The following is a 19805-nucleotide window of genomic DNA, read 5'->3' on the forward strand; positions in this document are numbered from 1 at the left end:
CTGGGAGCCTTGTGATGGGAAGAACCTACATGTGCTGCCAATCACTAACTTATGAACTGATCAGAAGATTTAATCTGTATCGGTCAAAAAATCTTCTCATATTTAAAATCTGACTGGCATTAGAGGAACGTGCTAAATGCACCAAGAAGTGAAACGGAAAAACATTGGTTGAACATTATGCCCGTTTTTCAATAGAATAATAATTTCAGTCCCTTTCCTGAGTTATGAGTGTAATTGAATTGACCCTAGCTCTGGCTCTGTGCTGCTGGAACGTACTAACAGGCCCAATTAAAAAAGCACAATGAAAAGATCTTGTGAATGAAATTGGCCGGGCGAAGCCGTCGTCTGTGCCCAGCGCTGTAGCTTTGTTGGTTACTCTTGTGAGTTTCGTTTCTTTGAATGACAGTGGAGAATCCGCCCTCCCTTTATTTAATTTTTTTCCCCCACTGTATTCAGATGGGCACAGCAGAGAGGGTTACAGACAGAGATGGGGTCACCGTTCTGAAAACGCCATGGTTGCATTTGGCGGATTCGTATGCGGATTGGTGCGGGGTACCACATGGGCTCCATTAAGGGGCGTTTTTTAATTGTGGAGGTAGTGGGATGGGGAGGGGGGGGGGGGTTAGGGGTTAGGACTCAGTGAGGAGTATGCCTTTTCTGAAGAACGCTCACCCGACCTTGGCTGGAATGCAGGATGAAGAGCTCTCCCCTCTGTGATTTGCGCTGGGGCGCTAACGCGTCGAGCTTGCCGTTACGAACGCCGTTGCTCCGGCTCCGCCCCGTGAGGTCACGCAGAATGGGCTCCATAAATAAAGGCTTGCATGCGGGGGAGGGGAAATGGAAATAAAAACAAGAGAAATAAAAACACCATGTTCACTCGTGGATCGTTTAAGCGCCGACAACGGTAAATTACAGGTTGGCTTTAAAACTGTCCGGCAATAGCTCACTTTTATAGACACGTCCTTCTCGGAAGGAAAAAGTGTCTTGCCGCGTTGTCCCGATAATGCTTAATGTTATACAATTTGCTTTGAGTACAAGCTGTTCTTGGGGGAACCAGCTGCGTTACAGTGAGGTCTCGGCGCTCCACTGCGAACGATTTCTGAGAAATGTTTCGCTTCTTCTTTCAGTCTGCGGTCCGAGCATCGACATCCGGAATGACATCAGCGAGTTCAAGCGCCTGGAGAACTGCACGGTGGTGGAGGGGTACCTGCAGATCCTGCTCATCGGCGACAAGACCAACAACCTGAACCAGGAGGTGTTCCGCACCCTGGCCTTCCCCAAGCTGACCATGGTGACGGACTACCTGCTGCTGTTCCGCGTCTCAGGCCTGGACAGCCTGAGCACGCTCTTCCCCAACCTGTCCGTCATCCGGGGCCGCAACCTCTTCTACAACTACGCCCTGGTGATCTTCGAGATGACCAGCCTGAAGGACATCGGCCTCCACAGCCTGCGCAACATCACGCGGGGCGCCATCCGCATCGAGAAGAACCCGGAGCTCTGCTACCTCGACTCGGTCGACTGGTCGCGCGTCATGGACTCCGAGTCCAACAACTTTGTCGCCGGGAACAAGCAGTCCAAGGAGTGCGGGGACGTGTGCCCGGGCATCATGGAGGATAACCGCTCGTGCATGAAGACCAGCTCCAACGACAACTACAGCTTCCGCTGCTGGAACTCCAACCACTGCCAAGAAGGTAAGAGCTGCTGTTCTGCCTCAGTCGGCTTCTGTGAGTTTGGTGCTCTTCGTTTGGGTCTGAGAGTTCGGCCACCTGTGAGTCTGTGAGTCCCGAGTGTGGGCCCCTCAACTTCTGAGTTTGGTGCTCTGTGAGTTTGGGCCTCTCAGCCTGTGAGTCTGGCCTGTTGTGAGTTTGGCCCTCCCAGTTGCACTGAAAGGTTGGCCCTCTGAATTTGGGCCTATGTGAGTCTGTAAATTTGGACTCCTGTGTGTTTTGGGTCTGTGTGTTTGGGCCCCTTGTGATTCTGTGCCCCTGTGAGTTTCTGAGTTTGGCCCTCTCAGTCTGTGTATCTGGGCTGGTGTGAGTTTGGCCCTCTCAGTCTGTGAACCTGGGCTGTTGTGAGTTTGGCCCTCTCAGTCTGTGAACCTGGGCTGTTGTGAGTTTGGCCCTCTCAGTCTGTGTATCTGGGCTGGTGTGAGTTTGGCCCTCTCAGTCTGTGTATCTGGGCTGGTGTGATTTTGGCCCTATCTGTTGCACTCCAGCAGGCTGGTATCTCTCAGGAGACTTGTTTGTTTTGATCTTCCTTGCTGTGTTGATGGCAGAAGACTTTTTTTTCCCCCAGAAGGTTCAGTAAGATCACCGCTTCAGATGATTTAGCTGCCAGGCTGTGTTTGTCTTTTTTAAAAACAGGGCCAAGGCCTTCTTAAAGAGGCTCTTTTTGATCTCGGTGGGCGGCTATGCCGTTTTGGCTCTGGCAGACTTCTCTCGAAATGATCCCTTTCTTGTCCGCGAAGCGATGCACCAAATCTCCCGGTTGCGCTTTTGAGTTTACTCCAACGAGACTCCAGGTTTATGCTCTTTATCCCATTTGGCCCTTCCGAGTCTGGAAGGCGAGCTGTCCGTAATGCGTCGAGGTTTAGCGCCGCGCTTGGCTCCAACGGCAGCGCCTCGGCCGGGAAACGGAGAGCCGTCTGCTTGACGGCGACCTCAGCAGGTAAATATTTACGTTCTCTTATCTCCGCGGCTGAACGAGTTATGTACACAGCGCCCGTGCTTACAGTTAATTAAACACTTTGACCGTAACGCATGATGAAATGCACCGTCCCCTTATCTTATCACGGCCACATTAAGCCGCCATTCGTGCCAATGTAACCAAGCGGGGGACAGTGAGTGGCAGTAAAATAGAAGCGTAAGCCAAATATTTTAGCGGGAACTTGGCTGGCGTCTCTCGATGCCCGCCGGCGGAATGGAAAGGCGCTGTATTTGGAGCCATGACACCTGCTTCTTTGACCGGAAAGCACTTTCCCTGCCGGCTATTCCCTGGGTTTTTTTAGTTTTCCCCCGTCGGCCAATCAACACTTTTGTTTTCCGTAGCAACATTCTGTGATGAAATCTAATGAGCAGGTAACCGCTGACGCACAGCCCCACCCGGTTCTGCGGCGGCTCAGGTTGAGCCTGGCGCTGCTCCTCCTCACGCTTTTCTCCTCACTTAAGGTGCGGCGTAAACGTGAGCGGGAGCGTTAGTCTCGGCGCGGGGGTGCGGGGGGGGGGGGAGGTGCGGGGGCACGGGGGTGCTGGGGGGGGAGGTGCCGCAGGGAAATTTCCGGCGCAAAGGTGCGAGTTCTGCCGTAACCGCAGCGATGGGGCAGAGAGCCGTCCGCGTCGTCACCGTGGAGACGGACGTGCCACGGAGAGCCCTCGTGTTATTGGCTACGGGACAGCGGTGCGGTCGGAGCCTTGTGTTCCCCTTCGAATTTGGCCTTCGCTCCGGTGGTGACACGGACCTGCTAGACTTTGCGCGATTAAAAAAAAAATAATAATAAAAAAAAAAAAAAACACAGAAATTCATATAAAAATAAAAAATAAAATAAAAAAACCTTGGCTCACTGCTTTTTTTTTCTCCCTCCTACTCCCAGGGACATCGTAGTTGTGGGAAAATGGTCGCCACGGGAACACTGCGAACCCTCCCGAGCCCCCGCCCTCTTTGACGGTCTCAAAAGTGCCATTCATTCTGGGTTGTGCTTCCAGAGGTCCCCGCAGTGCGCACTGACTCCTGACCCACCTCAGTAAATGTAGTCCCGTGTGAATTCTCCCGTCGGGTCCGTGTCCTGAGATTACCTTGCAGAATTTATGTCCTCTGTCCTGAAAGCTTTAACCCCCGCTCTCTCTCCTCCTCCAGCGGCTCGCCTGCTTGAAGCTCGCTCTCGGACGGCCCGTCGCGTTCCGGGGGGATTGCACTTAGTTTTTTTTTTGTTTGATTTATACACAGCCATGTAAATTGAGACTATGCAGACAGTATGTGTCAAGATTTTTGTCCGACGCTTCGGTGCGCAGTTTCAGTACCACTGTTTCAGTGCCGCCGTTGTGGTGTCGCCGCTTCAGTGTCTGTTGCGGTGTCGCTGTTTCAGTGTGTCTGTCTTGGTGTCGCTGTTGTAGTGTTGTGGTTTTCGTTGTTGCTGTTTCGGTGTGTCTGTCTTGGTGTCGCTGTTGTAGTGTTGTGGTTTTCGTTGTTGCTGTTGTAGTGTGTCCGTTGCGGTGTCGCTGTTGTAGTGTTATGGTTTTCATTGTTGCTGTTTCAGTGTGTCTGCCGTGGTGGCGCTGTTGTCAGTCTGTAGTTTATGTAATTATTAGTGTCGCTGCTGCAGTGTGCTGTTGCTGTCACTGACCTCGTGCTTACCCCCCATCCCAGCCGAACCCTTCCCTCTTTGAAGTGCACCCCTTACCCCTCACGCCCTCCCTCTCTTTGTTGTTTTAAGTAATAAACCTTCAGACGCGCTTCACTGTACATCCGCCCGGCTGGCGTCAGATGCCCTCCGACTCAACACCTGCTCCGTGCAGTTCCTGAGTTTGAAGTTAATTTGGGGTGCGCCACATCCCAGCCTTTCATGTGGAGGGTCGCTCTGTGCTGTCCAGGGGAGCTTCGGGCGAGGCCCTGAAACCGGAGCGTTAGCGGCGGCGGTAGCGTTAGCGGCGGCGGTAGCGGTAGCGTGTGATTTTGACGTTGTTCGCCCCTACCAGAGTCACGTGTTGAGGTTACAGGGCTGCACCGGTCAGCCTGCGAGCAGCAGGGCGGTCCTGAGAGCACAGTAGCCACGTCACATGATCGAAACGAAGCCAATCACGTCGAAAAAAAACGGCAGCGTTTTTAAACCTTATGTAAATGAGGATTCGGACCAAAAACGTGTTCTTGAACAAAAAATGTCTAAAACAAGTGGGAAGTTATGTTGGCTGACAGATGGCGGAGTAACGTTTTGATAGGATCTCTGCTTGCGATGGGGAATGCAATACCATGGGCCTGCTGCCGTGCTGTGACCGATCTTGACAGAATTCCTGAACGTGTGCTTTATTTTCGTTCAATCATAAAGGCTCTTTGTGTTATTTTTAGCACCAAATGCCTGTTCTCAATCCAGCAGAAACCACTCGAACATCCTCTCTTTGTAATTTTTTGGGTGTTTTTTTTTTTTTTTTTTTTCTCTGTGCTGTGGAATAAGTATTCTTGCTGAATTAATACCAGGTTTTTTGAGAGGATCTTTTCAGCTCAGCGATTACAGACACAGGAGTCCTCTGTCTTGTGCGTGTGTGTGTGTGTGTGTGTGTGTGTGTGTGTGTGTTCTTGTTTTTTTTCTCCCGCAGAGAATCTGAATCTGACCGTGTCCGCTGGCATGCCAGCTTTACAACCTGCACTTACAGGCTGATTAAGAGGAATTCTCTTAAACCAGTGTTTACTTCCTCAGGCGTCTTCGTTGGCTAATTCTGGAGCCGCGTCGAAGAAGGGGCCCAGTGGTGGAGGGCAAAGTGGGCTGGGGGGTCAGAGGGGCGTGGTTTAGCCCGTCAGGGTCAGAGGGGCGTGGTTTAGCCCGTCAGGGTCAGAGGGGCGTGGTTTAGCCAGTCAGGGTCAGAGGGGCGTGGTTTAGCCAGTCAGGGTCAGAGGGGCGTGGTTTAGCCAGTCAGGGTCAGAGGGGCGTGGTTTAGCCGGGATGGGTTAGAAGGGGGCGTGGTTTAGCCGGGATGGGTTCGAAGGGGGCGTGGTTTAGCCGGTCAGGGTCAGAGGGGCGTGGTTTAGCCGTTTAGGGTCAGAGGGGCGTGGTTTAGCCGGTCATCACGGCCCAGGTCACCTGCGAAGGCCCACACCTTCCAGAGAAGAGACCGCTCCCAGCTCGGGGCTGTCCACAGCCCTGCTGCACCGTGGGAAAGCTCTCTCCCTCTCCCTCTCCCTCTTTCTCTTGCTTTCTCTCGGCCGCTCTTTGAAAACGCCCCAAACAAAGGCGTTTCTCGGACCGGCGTCTGGCTGAAAGGTGTGTTGGCGTAGTCAGAGGGGGCTCCCTCTCCCGCCCTGCGGTGAGAGAGGAGCGCGGGGGGCGGGGCCTGCTGGGAGTCCCGCTCATCTGCCCGCGCTCGTCTGAGACATGTCCGTCTCCTCTGAGGGCCCTTCCGCGTTCAGCCCGCAGAGTTTTTTTAATAATTTTGTATTATTGTAAACTGAGCTCCGTAGAGAAAGGACGGAGCTGGAAACCCAACGTGCCGTGATTTGGGGCGCGCGGGCTGCTTTCGCCGGCCGTACCGCCACCTGTGGGCGAGACGCGGGTACTGCAGGAGCTGGTCAGCTGGATGGTCAGTGAGGGACACCGCCGCTTCGGGGAGCCGCTTCCTGCAGTCACAGCCAGAGAGAGCGGGAGGAGGAGGTGGTGAGGAGGGACAGTAATTTGTGGGTGGGGGGTTGGGGGGGTGGCTCTTGTGTTTAAAACGTGTGTGTCATTACGAGTCATCCGTTTGTGGGGGGGCAGTGAGTTCAGCCTGTACTGTGGCTGTGACCTGGTTTAGTCTGAAGGATTGTTTAGAGACACGCTGTAAGGCTGCTTTTGGCAGGGCAAATATTTGCAAAATACCAAATTCTTTGGTGACTACCAACTGGCAAATACCAGTTCTCTCTATCTGACTCTCTCCCTGCCTCCCTCCCTTTTCTCTCTATATCTCTTGTTTGTTCTCTCTCTCTGTGCCTCTCTCGCTCTCTCTCTCTCTCTCTCTCTCTCTCTCCCTTTCTCTCTGTTTATCCCTCTTTCTCTCTCTCTCTGTATCTCTCTTTCTCTCTCTCTCTGTATCTCTCTTTCTCTCTCGCTCTCTCTGTGTGTAATTGTTTTTCTCGAGCACAGATGTTCCTCCCAGGGCGTGCGGTCGTCTTCCAGTCAGTCAGGACCGGCGTTCTCCTTACGGCTCTGTAATTATTTGGCCAGGAGCTCCTCTCCTCCTTCTCCTCTCCCCTCCCGTCTTCTCATCTCCTCTCTCCTCCCCTCCTGCCTCCTCCTCTCCTTTCTCCTGCCTTTTCCTCTCTTCTCCCGTCTCCCCCTCTCCTCCGGGTCTCCTGCGCTATTGTTTTCCAGGGGCCGTGCCTCATTCCTCTGCCTGTCTGCACACGCACCCCCTGCAGCACTCCTCCAGTGTTTGTGTATCCGTTCACACGGGCGCCAGAAAAGCCCCGCTCCCCTCTCGGGCGTTCCGAGGAAGCAGGCCCCCCTGTCGCGACGCGAGAAGCCGGAGCGCGGGGAAGGAGAACAGTCGGACAGTTTCGCAAACGGTCAGGAATATGCCAGGAATGTTCCAAACACAAAAAAAAATTTGAAGAAGGGGGAAAAAAACAAAAAGAAGCAAAATAATCGGGGAAACAGGATTTTCTTTCGAGCTATCCGCTCGGCTAATTGTGGCTCCTGTAGCTGAGGAAAATGGCGTCCTCGAGTCTGGACGAGGACGCTGCGCCGAAGTGTTCAAAACAAAACTTGTAAACACGGAAAGCGAAACTTCTCTGAAATACACTAAATGCACAAAGACGCTACTTAAGTTTACAAAACACGCGGTCGCTCTTCTATGTAAAACGCATACTGCACTGCTCATGAGTTAAACGCCACCCCCCCCTCCCTCGCCTGCCATGTTCTCCCTCAATTTGGATTATAGTAATAGTGTCGGTCCGCCCTGTGACTCAGGAGGGCTTGTGGTCTTGCCCCATACTGCCATACCCCCCCCCCAACTTCAAAAACAGCACTTAAACAAACGGTCTTAGCCAATGCCAACCTCCCGTGCGCGGCGGCTGAAAACGGCAGACTTTCTGCGTAAACTCTCTCGCACCTGAAGACAAAGGGCCGCTCCTGCTTTTCTGTACACTCTGAGGTCACGCTCTCGACAAAACCCCGTCTGTGCCCTTAAGAAAAGACATTGTTGTCCTTAGTAAACCTTTAGAATAGATGGTCTGACCACAGTGTTGTCAGTCTGAAGAGCGAATGCATTATTTTTTTAAACCATTCGTTACACTTTACGATTTAAGGGCGAAGCAGTTTGCAGGGAATGTGAACCTTTGAACTGTGGAGCCAATGACCACATTTGCACGGGCACCATATTCTGAATAACGATCCGTTTTTCTCGCTGTGGCCATATTCCAATTATAATATATATGGTGTTTACATGGTTTTGGTTTTGGATTAATATCAGCATATGTAATCCATGTTATTCAGGTTTTGCATATTTTAGGGCTTAACTGGGTTTTGCTTTTGGGAATTGGGTGTTTACATGAGCTGTATCGTAACCGGGAAACTTGAGTATTCCAAATAAGATTGGATTAATGATCACATACGTAAATTATGAACTGATTATAATGTTCTGGGCTGCTTCATGGTCTAAAGAGAGGGGGTTTGATGGTCTCTCTCTCTCTCTCTCTCTCTCTCTCTCTCTCTCTCTCTCTCTCTCTCTCTCTCTCTCTCTCTCTCTCTCTCTCTCTCTCTCTCTCTCTCTCTCTCTCTCTCTCTCTCTCTCTCTCTCTCTCTCTCTCTCTCTCACACACACACACACACACACACACACACACACACACACACACACACACACACACACACACAGACAGACAGACATATATATACACATACACACACACACACACACACACACACACCCAGACAGATGCACGCACGCACGCACACACGCACACAGATACTGACACACCGACAGATACATATATGCACACACACGCACCGACATACAGATATACAGACACAGACCGATACAGATATACACACAGACACAGACTTTTTGTGCTTAGTGTGACCGGGGCCAGAGGGTGGGCTGCAGACTGTGCTGCGTTTAGTGTCGGGTGATGAGGTAGTTAAGGAGAGCGTTAACTGAAGGCCTGGAATGCGTTTGAAGGGGGGGGGGGGGGGAGTAACTGAAATGTCAAGTGTACTGGCAGAATAGGGGCCCCGTGCTAGAGGCAGAACATCAGTCTGGGCTCCCTGCTCCCTCTCCCCTCGACACCCTCCGTCTCTCTCCCCGTCTCCCTTTCTCTATCTCTCCCCCCCCCCCCCCCCTCTGTCTGTCTCTCTATCTTTTCACTGTTTGTCTTCCTTTCCGCGGCCTCTGAATGACAGGTTTACTTTTCTTGGCGACTCTCTGTTCTGACTGCGACTTATCAGGGGCTGATAAGAGGCGTGAGTGCAGAGATAGCGTGGTGTCTGTGTGTGCGCGTGTGTCTGTGTGTCTGTGTGTGTCTGTGTGTGTCTGTGTGTGTCTGTGTGTGTCTGTGTGTGTCTGTGTGGTGTCTGTGTGTGTCTGTGTGTGCGCGTGTGTCTGTGTGTGCGCGTGTGTCTGTGTGTGTCTGTGTGTGTCTGTGTGTGTCTGTGTGTGTCTGTGTGTGTCTGTGTGTGTCTGTGTGTGTCTGTGTGTGTCTGTGTGTGCGCGTGTGTCTGTGTGTGTCTGTGTGTGGTCTGTGTGTGTCTGTGTGTGTCTGTGTGTGTCTGTGTGTGCGCGTGTGTCTGTGTGTGTCTGTGTGTGTCTGTGTGTGTCTGTGTGTGTCTGTGTTGTGTCTGTGTGTGTCTGTGTGTCTGTGTGTGTCTGTGTGTGTCTGTGTGTGTCTGTGTGTGTCTGTGTGTGCGTCTGTGTGTGCGTCTGTGTGCGCGTGTGTCTGTGTGTGTCTGTGTGTGTCTGTGTGTGTCTGTGTGTGTCTGTGTCTGTGTGCGCGTGTGTCTGTGTGTGTGTCTGTGTGTGTGTGTCTGTGTGTGTGTGTGTCTGTGTGCGCGTGTGTCTGTGTGTGTCCCAGTCTGTGTCGGGGTGTGCAGTGTCTGCCGCGATGACAGGCGGAGGTGGTGCCTTTGTCTGGCCTGTCTCCACCTCGAGTGCCGTGGCTCTGTTTAAACTCTGCCTGGTTTTCCTGGAGCAGTGTGTTTAAATGCCTTGGCTGCATGTCTTCCAGTAGCAGTGCTGCAGCACTTGTTTGCCTGGTCTGACGTAGGTTGGGTTTGATGTATTTAATGTTGATGGCATTAGCCTGTAATGTCAGAATTATTTTCCATTTGAAAGTAACAAAGGGGTCCTTGTGAAAAACCTGTTTGTTCACAAACTTGTTAATGACTATAGCATTCTTTGACAAAGAAAACAAGCATTTAATTGGCATCGGCAATGGTACTTTTTCTCTGCCAAAAATGTAAATAACTGAACTGAACCGAACCCAAATGGTGACATGAAAACGGTGAACTGGGACGTGTTGTTGTGAACCGTTGCAGCTCGAGTGTAAACGCTCACACTCGCAGACCCGCCTGTGTTCCAGTGGCAGTGCAGTTGTGTTTAAACGCTCCAAACGCTCTCAGACTGTCTTACAGCAGCTGTTTTTGGCTGTTTATTTGGCTGAGTTGAACCTGTGTCATAATGAAGCCCACTTTATCACACACGCAGAGGGGGGGTTAACTGTCTCTGAAAGAAACACACACACACACACTCACACACACACACATACACACACACACACACACCACACAGAGACACAGACACACACATACACACACACACACTCACACACATACACACACAGACACGCATGCACAGAGGTGGGTTTGACTGTCTAAAACGCACTCACACACACGCAGAGGGGGTTTGACTGTCTCTAAAACACACACACTCACGCAGAGGGGGTTTGACTGTCTCTAAAACACGCGGACACACACACACACACATGCAGAGGGGGTTTGACTGTCTCTAAAACACGCGGACACACACACACACACACACACACACACACACACACGCAGAGGGGGGTTTGACTGTCTCTAAAACACGCGGACACACACACACACACGGCAGAGGGGGTTTGACTGTCTCTAAAACACGCGGACACACACACACTCACGCAGAGGGGGTTTGACTGTCTCTAAAACACACACACACACACACACACACACACACGCACGCCAGGCCTTGTTTTTGGCATCGCAGTGGAGGTCCCACCGCAGCCGGTCGAGCGTGTTTTCGAGCCCCGACCCCTCGTGACCTCTCCCCTTGAAGAAAGGAAGCAGCGAGTCCCCGGGACCTGTCCCGTCGTCTGTGTGTCTGTCTGCAAAGGCCCACCAGGCTGATAATGTGTTTATTCTCATGGCTCCAGAGACGGGATGGATATCTCGGGGTTGTGTTCTCTGGCCTTCACCGCGGAGATAGAGGGCGTCTATTGTTTTAAACATTTATTTTGCGGTCGATTTAACCAGGGCAGGAGGGGGCCCCGTCCTCCGAGGGGGCGGAGTCAAGGGAGCTGTTTCAGGAGGCCTTCTTGCAGCGTCTCTACCAGGCTGAAGTACAAAATGGTGAAAAGTTTTTGTATTTGTTTTTTATCGAAGTTTTTAATAGACGTACTGTTCCTTTCGAAGACTCCTTGTTTTGTCTGAAATATGATGTTGGGAACCTAAATAGCCAAGGACAAACAGAGCTTGCACTATGTTTGTAATTACTGACGGAGAAGATGTTGATCCTACAGTGAGGGTGAGGGGGGGAGAGTCTGTGCCTCTCAGTGGGGATGAAAATGGGCACTGAAGGATTGGGCTGGGTGGGCTGTGACTGTCCCTTTAAATGGCCGTGCATTTAGTGTAAAATTCCTTGCCGGAAAGGAGTTCTACACACCTGTCCACATGGGCCGGGGCAGGGCCACCGTGTGAGATCTGCCGGTTGTTTTGAACCAGCAGAATTTGGGGGCCCTTGCTCGGACACGCCCGGGGTTATTTTAGGCTCCAGGAGCGGGCCAGGTGGGGGATGGGCGCACTACCCATGTCCCCTCTCCATCCCAGAGGATGATGGACAGGTCTCGGCCAAACGCCGCAAGCCCAGCTCCCTAACCACTACGCTGCACCACCGCCCGCAAAACGGCCCGGATGCAGCGTGCGTGTTACATCTCCCTTAACAGACCGATTTGATGCCAGCATTGTATTTGATCATACAACCGTTTTTTCAAGACACGGTGATCGTTGAAATGCAATTGGAATCCTGATTCCTAGGCCTTTCTATGGGTCAGTGGTCCCCTCTCTGCGGGGTGTGTGATCAGTGGGCCCCGGCCGCGAGGGGCCCCGCTGTGCGTTAGGGTCCCCTGCTCCTCGTCCACGGAGCAGAGCAGAGCGGAGCTGATCTCCGCAGCAGACCGAACCACGGGATGTGTGCCAGGAAGAAAGGAGAAGATCGATCTTCATCCGTTTAAAAGCGGCCCACACTGTCTGGGGATTACCACATTTCATTTCTCTCCTCTCTCACTTCCTCCTCTCCATTTTCTCCACGCTCTCCTAGGTTTCTCTCTTCTCTCCTGCTCTCCTTTTTCTCGCTTTCTGTTTCTGTTCCGCCCGTCTCCCCCTCCACTCTCTCCATCGACCCCCCCTCTCTCTCTTTATTTCTCTCCTCTCACCCTCCTCTCCACTCTCTCTCCCTTTTCCACCCTTCTTTCTTTCCGTTTCTCTCACCCCGTCTCTCTGTCTCTTTCTCCTCCCCCCCCTCCTCTCCTCCTCTCTCCCTCTCTTCATGTCTGTCTCTTATTTCAGTCTCCCGCCTCCCTCCAGCCCGTCCTGTGACAGGGCCGCTGTCCTCAGGAAGCACCGCTCCCTCTCCGCCCCGGAGTCCCTCGGCCCCCCCGAGTGACTGAGCGGCGCTGGGCCGCGGCCAATCGTCTGTCAGCACCAGCCCGAGCGCCCGCCCCCCCCGCCTCAGAATCGCTTTGATTAACGAAATCCTTCAATGCATTACAGCCACGGAGAGGCTGAGTTACGAGGGACAGCCCTGTATCCCGTATCAGCCATATATCATCCCTCGCCCCGCCAACCGGGGAGGGGGGGAAGGGGGAAAAAAATGTTTATCAGTCGGGGGTAACGAGTGAGTTTTCCCACCCGGCTGACTTTCAAAGACCCGACGACGGGGTCGAAGCGAGATCCGATAGCGTTCCGGGTTAATCGGCGAGAGGGACGACTCGCCGGCGTTTATTGGTCTCCGCGCGGCTCGTCGGTGATGTCATTTCCTCCGCCGCGGGGATCCGGCGTGTCTCGTCACGTCCCGGCGCGCCGGGGTTTTACGAGCTGACCGCAGCTGCCGTCTTGAGCGCATCCGCTTATTTTCCCTGCGGCCGTTCGCCTTTGTTTGCGTTCGGTGAAGAGAGACGAAGCCCTGCCTTTTGTACGCGCCCCAGGTGTGTGTGGGGGGTGTGGGGGTGTGGTCGCTCCCTCTGTCTCTTTGTTCGTGGCGTCATGGTTGTTTTGGAGCAGGTTTTGAGCTCGGGGTGAACGGGAGTTTGTTGGCCCTGTTCGGTTTTCGGTCAGGGTTCTGTGTGAGTCACTACATCCTCTTGGTCTTCAGAGTATGTGTCCCTTAAGGCAAGTTCATTGTCATACACACACATGCACACACACACTCGGACTCACACACACAAACACACACATACTCGGACTCCTCTCTCTCTCTCTCACACACACACACACACACACACACACCACACACACACACACACACACACACACACACACACACACACACACACACACACACACAGGCACACACACACACACACACACACAGGCACACACACACAGGCACACACACACACACACACACACACACAGGCACACACACACACACACACACAGGCACACACACACACCACACACACACACACACAGGCACACACACACACACAGGCACACACAAACGCACACACACTCGGACTCACAAACACGCACACACACTCGGACCTCACACGCACACAAACCACACACACATACTCGGACTCTCTCTCTCTCTCACACACACAGGCACACACGCACACTCAGCCCTTCGTCCTTAGTCACAGCTCTGTCCCTCCTCAAGTTCCTCAGTTTTACGGGCTGCTCAGTCTCGTATCACCCTCCCCCGCACTGTAAATAATGCACACTCTCCGTACACTAACCCCCAGAACAGTGTGTGTGCGCAAGTGTGTGTGTCCTTCAAAGCCACAGTGCATTCATACAGCCCTCTCCACTCTCAACCATAAATCAAGAACAAAAGTAATAATAATAATATATTTTGGGACCCTAAAAGGCAGGTTGCCCTTGAAGAGGCGGTAGGAGGGGTTCCTCGATACCTTCGGGGTGGAGAAGCGAGTGCTTTTTACGCGGTAACAGTTTGCCCTTTTGAGTGATGCCTCATGCCTGCTCCAGCCTCGGGCTGTGAAGGCGTTCTGGCGCTGCGGCTCATCATAGCGGGTTCAGCGGGAGGAGGCTCGCGGCTCACACCGTTCCTCGTACCCCGTGTGGCGCGGTGCGGAGCGGAGCGGAGCGGTTCTTGGCTCCGGTCAGGGTTCCACCGCTGATGTAATCTGCCCTTCTCTTCCCCTTCCAGCTCGGCTCCTCCTCCTCCTCCTCCTCCTCCTCCTCCTCCTCCTCTCCGCCGGCCTGTTCGGCACATGCCCCGGAGCGCCCGAGCGGGAATACGGGAATGGTTTCCCCGCGTTCGTGGCCGTCCCGAGACGTGCTCCGAGAACAGGCCTGCGGTTTGGCTGTGGACGCAGATCTGCGATAACGCCACACGCACGGGTTCGCATTCACAGCAGATTTACAAATTAAGCCAATTCGGTTTTTTTTCTGCCTGTAAGTGTGGGAGCGCAGGACGTGCTGTGGCAGCAGGGTTAAGTTGGATTTGTTTTATGAAGGAAAGACCAGAAGCCTGAAATTGACAAAAGGTCATTTTAGTTTATAAACTCCCCATTGTGCGGGTGTCTGTCCTGTGTTTCTCTGTTACTTCCTGTTAACTTTTACTTTATGAAGTCATCATTGTATGTGTCCTGTGTGTGTATCTATCCTTTCTGAAAGTCCAGGGTACATCTTGGTTTTGGCCATTTGGTGCACAGGCTGCCCAGTGCAGCTCATCCAGGGGCACAGAGACACAGGGACGCAGAGACAGAGACACAGAGACGACAGAGACACAGAGACGCAGAGACGCAGGGACGCAGAGACACAAGGGGCGCAGACACACAGGGGCGCAGACACACAGGGGCGCAGAGACACGGGCACAGGGGCGCAAAGACACAGGGGCACAGAGACACAGAGACACGGGGGCACAGCAAAGAAGCAGTCGCCCAGCACAGCACTGCCCGCATTATGTAATTAAGATGTTTACCCCCTCCTTGGGGGAGGAACTAGGTTAAAGATAAGCCTGCTGCAGTCTGGACTGTAGCTCACATGTGTAAGTACAAAGTAAGCCACGCACTCTGGATCCTAAACCGGATGTTATTTTGGGAGGAGGGGCGTGCGGGGGGTTTGTGAGGACACGGTCGTGTACAGTAGTAATAAGCGCAGAGATTAATTTCAGGTCAGCGCGGGATTGCTTTCCCCGAGAAGAAGATTCACACCTCCCCTCCCCTAACCGCTGATCCAGGATCAGCCCCGCCCAACCCCTCTCCGCACCTGCAGCCCTTCTCCAGGAGAACCCGAAACTGATCCCAGACCTGTGCCCGGGGGGAGGGGGGTGGGGGGCTCACACCTGCAGGGATCAGGGCTGGCCGTTTTGCAGTTTCATCACCAGGCGCTGGGGGAACTTAGGTGTGTCAGATAAATATAGAGCTGCGGAGTACAGGCTGTACCGAAAATCTCTCCCAAGCCCTTTCCATCTCCTCTGTTTTCAGGGAAGGCCCCTAATATCCTTACCGATTGTGCTGGGGCTGTTAAATTAGCCTGATCCTGCTAAGATGCGCTATTGCAGATCCCGGGTCCGTAATCTCGGTCATGAGTGACCTGTGGATGAGAGGCTAGGCTGTGTGGCTGGGAGGGACTTCTTATTCATAAAGCAAAACTGAGCGGCTCAGAGGAGGAGAGAGATGTGGCTATTATAGAAGGGCTATTTAGGGCTCTGAGAGTAAGAGTGGACTTGTGTGCTGTGTACAGTAAGAGTGGAGATGTTGCCTGTTATAGGCTGGTGTAGGTATCTGCAGTCTGCTCTGTGTGTTGATAATGGTCGTGTGTTATAGGCTGGTGTAGATGTCTGCAGTCTGCTCTGTGTGTTGATAATGGTCGTGTGTTATGGGGTGTGTAGCGTATTATGTGCTGCACTGTGACACTGAGAGGTCTGATTGTTTATTCCCTGGCAGACCAGTCCTTCTCCCCTCCACTCTAGTTTTGCTTTTATTTACTTAGTGGTGATTCACAATTGACCCCCGTTCACCAGTGCACGCACACCATTTACACTGCTTATGTGTATGCAGAAGCAACTGTATGCATGTGTGTGTTGTGCGGCGTGTGGTGTGTGCGTGTGCGTGGTGTGTGTGTGTTGTGCAGCATGTGTGTGTTTGTGTGTTGTGCGGCGTGTGTGCGTGTGTGTGTGTGTGTGCGGCGTGTGTGTGTGTTTGTGCAGCATGTGGTGTGTTTGTGTGTTGTGCGGGCGTGTGCGTGTGTGTGTGTGGTTGTGTGGCGTGTGTGTGTTGTGCAGCATGTGTGTGTTTGTGTGTTGTGCGGCGTAGTGCGTGTGTGTGTGTGTTGTGTGGCGTGTGTGTGTGTGTGTTGTGTGGCGTGTGTGTGTGTGTTGTGCGGCGTGTGTGTGTGTGTGTTGTGCAGCGTGTGTGTGTGTGTTGTGCGGCGTGTGTGTGTTCAGAGACCGTCCCGGGTGACAGACACACTCCCTCCACCCTCCTCGTAGTCCCGTAAGAGGGAAGGGCATGCGCTCGCTTGTAAACCCGCTGCTTGTTTGGAAGCCGCGCTCCGTCAGGTTTGATTTACGGCTCTAACGTTATTATTTTCCCCCGTCTCACCGTGTGGGTAATGACACGAGCCAGCGCCTCGGTGTGTTCGCCCCCGCCAGGCCCGCCAGCCGCTTTGTTCAGGACGGCCCGAGGAGACAGGGCCACCCAGGAAGAAGGTTCAGGCTGCGGGGGGGGGGTACCCTAATGCTCTTGTTGATGTGATGTTTCCTGTGTGTGTATGTGTGTGTGTGTGTGTGTGTGTGTGTGTGTGTGTGTGTGTGTGTGTGTGTGTGTGTGTAGGATGTGTGTGTGTGTGTGTGTGTAGGATGTGTGTGTGTGTATGTGCGTGTGTGTATGTGTAGGAATGTGTGCGTGTGTGTGTGTGTAGGATGTGTGTGTATGTGTAGGATGTGTGTGTATGTGTGTGTGTGTGTGTGTGTGTGTGTGTGTGTGATTGTGTGTGTGTGTGTGTGTGTGTGTGTGTGTGTGTGTGTGTGTGTGTGTGTGTGTGTGTGTGTGTGTGTGTGTGTGTGTGTGGCAGATAGCTGATCCAGGGGAAAACAGATTTGTTTTGGGTGCTGGTCTGGATAGTGTCGCGGGGTGTGCCGGTGAAATGCGTTTACATAGTAATGCTACATGATTCTTACTCTTACTCAAATTTATTTCTGGTGTGTGCTTGAAATCATTCTGCAGGATCGAGTGGCCTGCTTCTGTGACATTTTCACTTCACTCTGGGAATCCTTCATAGGGGCCTGCACTCACAGGGGTGGGGTCTGTGCTGTTGGCCTGTCCTTATTGGTCAGCTGACTGTAAATCAGGGTGTGATTGGCTGTGAATGTGGAGGTGGCGATTAATGGAAAGCGCTGATTGGCTATGAGAGCCCTGGGCTGGAAGCCGAGCGGTCACCGTGGGAACGGGCCGAGCGGAACCCGAGGACGATCTGGTGAGGTCACCGCAGTGACCAGGCAGGCATCGCTCCACAGCTCGGCGTCGCTGTTGCTATGGCAGCGGGGCGAAGTGCGAGGGCGGGGCCCCCGACCTCGACAGCTTGTGACATATTCCTCTTCCGCGGCCATTCTGACCCGAGCCACTTCTCCAGGAGCGCCTATCCAGGCCTCTCCCTGTCCCTGCTCTGAAACACACGGCCTGTTTCACACAAGCAGCCTGGGACCGAACCCCAAACACTTTTTTTACAGCAGGGAAAAAGAAAAATGCTGGTTTCACTAAACTTTCAATGTACAGCCACTGTTAGAATTAGCATTCTTTTATAGGGCTACCTTCCTGAAAAGTACAGATTAAAAGAAAGAAAGAAAAAAAAAAGGATTTAAAAAAAAAAAAATGTTTTTTTTTTTTTTTTTTTTACCCGCGGCAACTGACACGCGTACGACCGAGCCGAGACAGGCTCCGCCCCCCGGGCCAGACGCAGACGGGGCGGTCGGCGTGCCGCCTCGCGTCCCCGCTCCTGCCCTCGCTCGCTCCGTTCCGCTCTTTCCCGCTCTTCCGCGGAGCGTCGCTCCCATTCCCGGAATCTCCGCCGGCTGCGCTGTATTTAACTTCTCCCCATGTAATTACGCCGCCTTTGAGCTGCGGAGGCCAGCGGGGTTATCGTAAACGGGCCCCGATAAGCCCCGGCAGCCGGCCACGCATGGGATCGTTATTCCTCTTTTCCGCCTGGAGGGAGGGGGCGGGGGGGAGGCTGGGGGGGGGGGGGGGGTTGGAACCCAACAGCAAAAACAGCAACAACACGAGGTTTGTTTTTCCTAGCCGCTGTTGCCTTCTGGGTGCTCTGGCTGAAAAACAGGCTTCGCTCCCACACAGGCGTTCGGCCCCTGAAGCCCGCTGGAGTGGCAGGCATTTCCCAAACAGACCCCTGCTTAATTAACCCTGGCCCCAGACCCTGGCTGCCAAACCAGTAAAAAGTTCCAGTTAATTGCTCTGTGTGGCCCCCCCCCTCGCATGGACACACACAGACACACACAGACACACACAGACACACACAGACACACACAGACACACACAGACACACACAGACACACACACACAGACACACACACACAGACACACAGACACACACACACAGACACACACACACAGACACACACACACACAGACACACACACACACAGACACACACACACACAGACACTCACCAGTTCTCTGTGAGTCGACACATTCCCTGCGGGATTAAAGTCAGGTGACTCCCGAATATAAACTCCTGCTGCTGATGTTGTCCAGTAAATTTTGAGGCTGGTTACAGGACCGGGTTCGGTATAAGGTGCCGACTGTTACAATGTGTCCCCTGTTCTGTACACCCCACTCTGAAATGGGGTAATTTGGTAAATGCACTCCCTTCCCTTTTCGTTCAGTAGAAATGTTTCCCCCCTGCTCCTTACATTGTTTTACCTTAAGCCTCTCCCAGCTAACAAAACATTCTCAGAATGTTGCTGCGATGTGTTGCCAGTGCTTTAACATTGGTGAAACATTCTGCTAGTCTGGTGAGGACATTTTGTGCTCACCGGACTCAGCTGAAATGAATCAGATTCTACGGGCTAATTGGCCTCTCGGTTGTGCGGACCGAAGCTTTCGAGTTCATGTTCGGGTGGCTGTGGCCCGGTGCGCCTGGTGTACATTGCATTCTTTAAGTCCTGCCAAAGATGACGTCAGTATCGCGTGGAAGCGTAGCCTGCTCTTGACCCCTCTCCTCGTCTGTCTTCGCTCCCTCTCCGGTCACTTGGACGTGCTTTATGACGGGGAAACTCTGGCCTCAGGTGTTTGGGTGCCGGGGGCCTGTCTGGCGGCGAGAGACTAGTGTGTGAACTCGGAATGGAGAACCGCACCGTGACCATAAATAAACCTCTCCTCCGCCGAAGGCTCTTTATATACATTATATAAGTGTCTGTTTGGAATCCTCCTGTTGTCGCGGAATCCGCCCTCCGTGTCCAGATGCGAGTGTACGCTATATTCCCTCTGCTCCGCGAACCACTGCGGTGGTGAATCCCGGACTGTGAGCCGTGTGCTGTGTTTCCCAGCAAGGCCTCGTCGATATCACCCCCCCCTCCCCCCCCAAACCTGTTCCCCTACCTGCATGTTGCCGTTTTATACCTGCGCTTTCTAGAACGTCATGGCCCTTCCTCTTGCAGGTTTCGATGGATAACTAT

General features: G+C 53.1%; 1 protein-coding gene across 1 annotated transcript in view; it reads left to right on the top strand.

Moving 5' to 3' along the window:
• The window catches only part of igf1ra (insulin-like growth factor 1a receptor), a 99880-nt gene that overhangs the window by 17290 nt on the left and 62785 nt on the right, over positions 1-19805 (top strand). Inside the window, 1 exon segment of the mRNA XM_061222819.1 lies at positions 1128-1691. Coding sequence (XP_061078803.1) covers positions 1128-1691 — 564 coding nt within the window.

The sequence above is a fragment of the Conger conger genome, chromosome 15 (genome assembly GCF_963514075.1).
Source record: "Conger conger chromosome 15, fConCon1.1, whole genome shotgun sequence".
NCBI classification, from domain to species: Eukaryota; Metazoa; Chordata; class Actinopteri; order Anguilliformes; family Congridae; genus Conger; species Conger conger.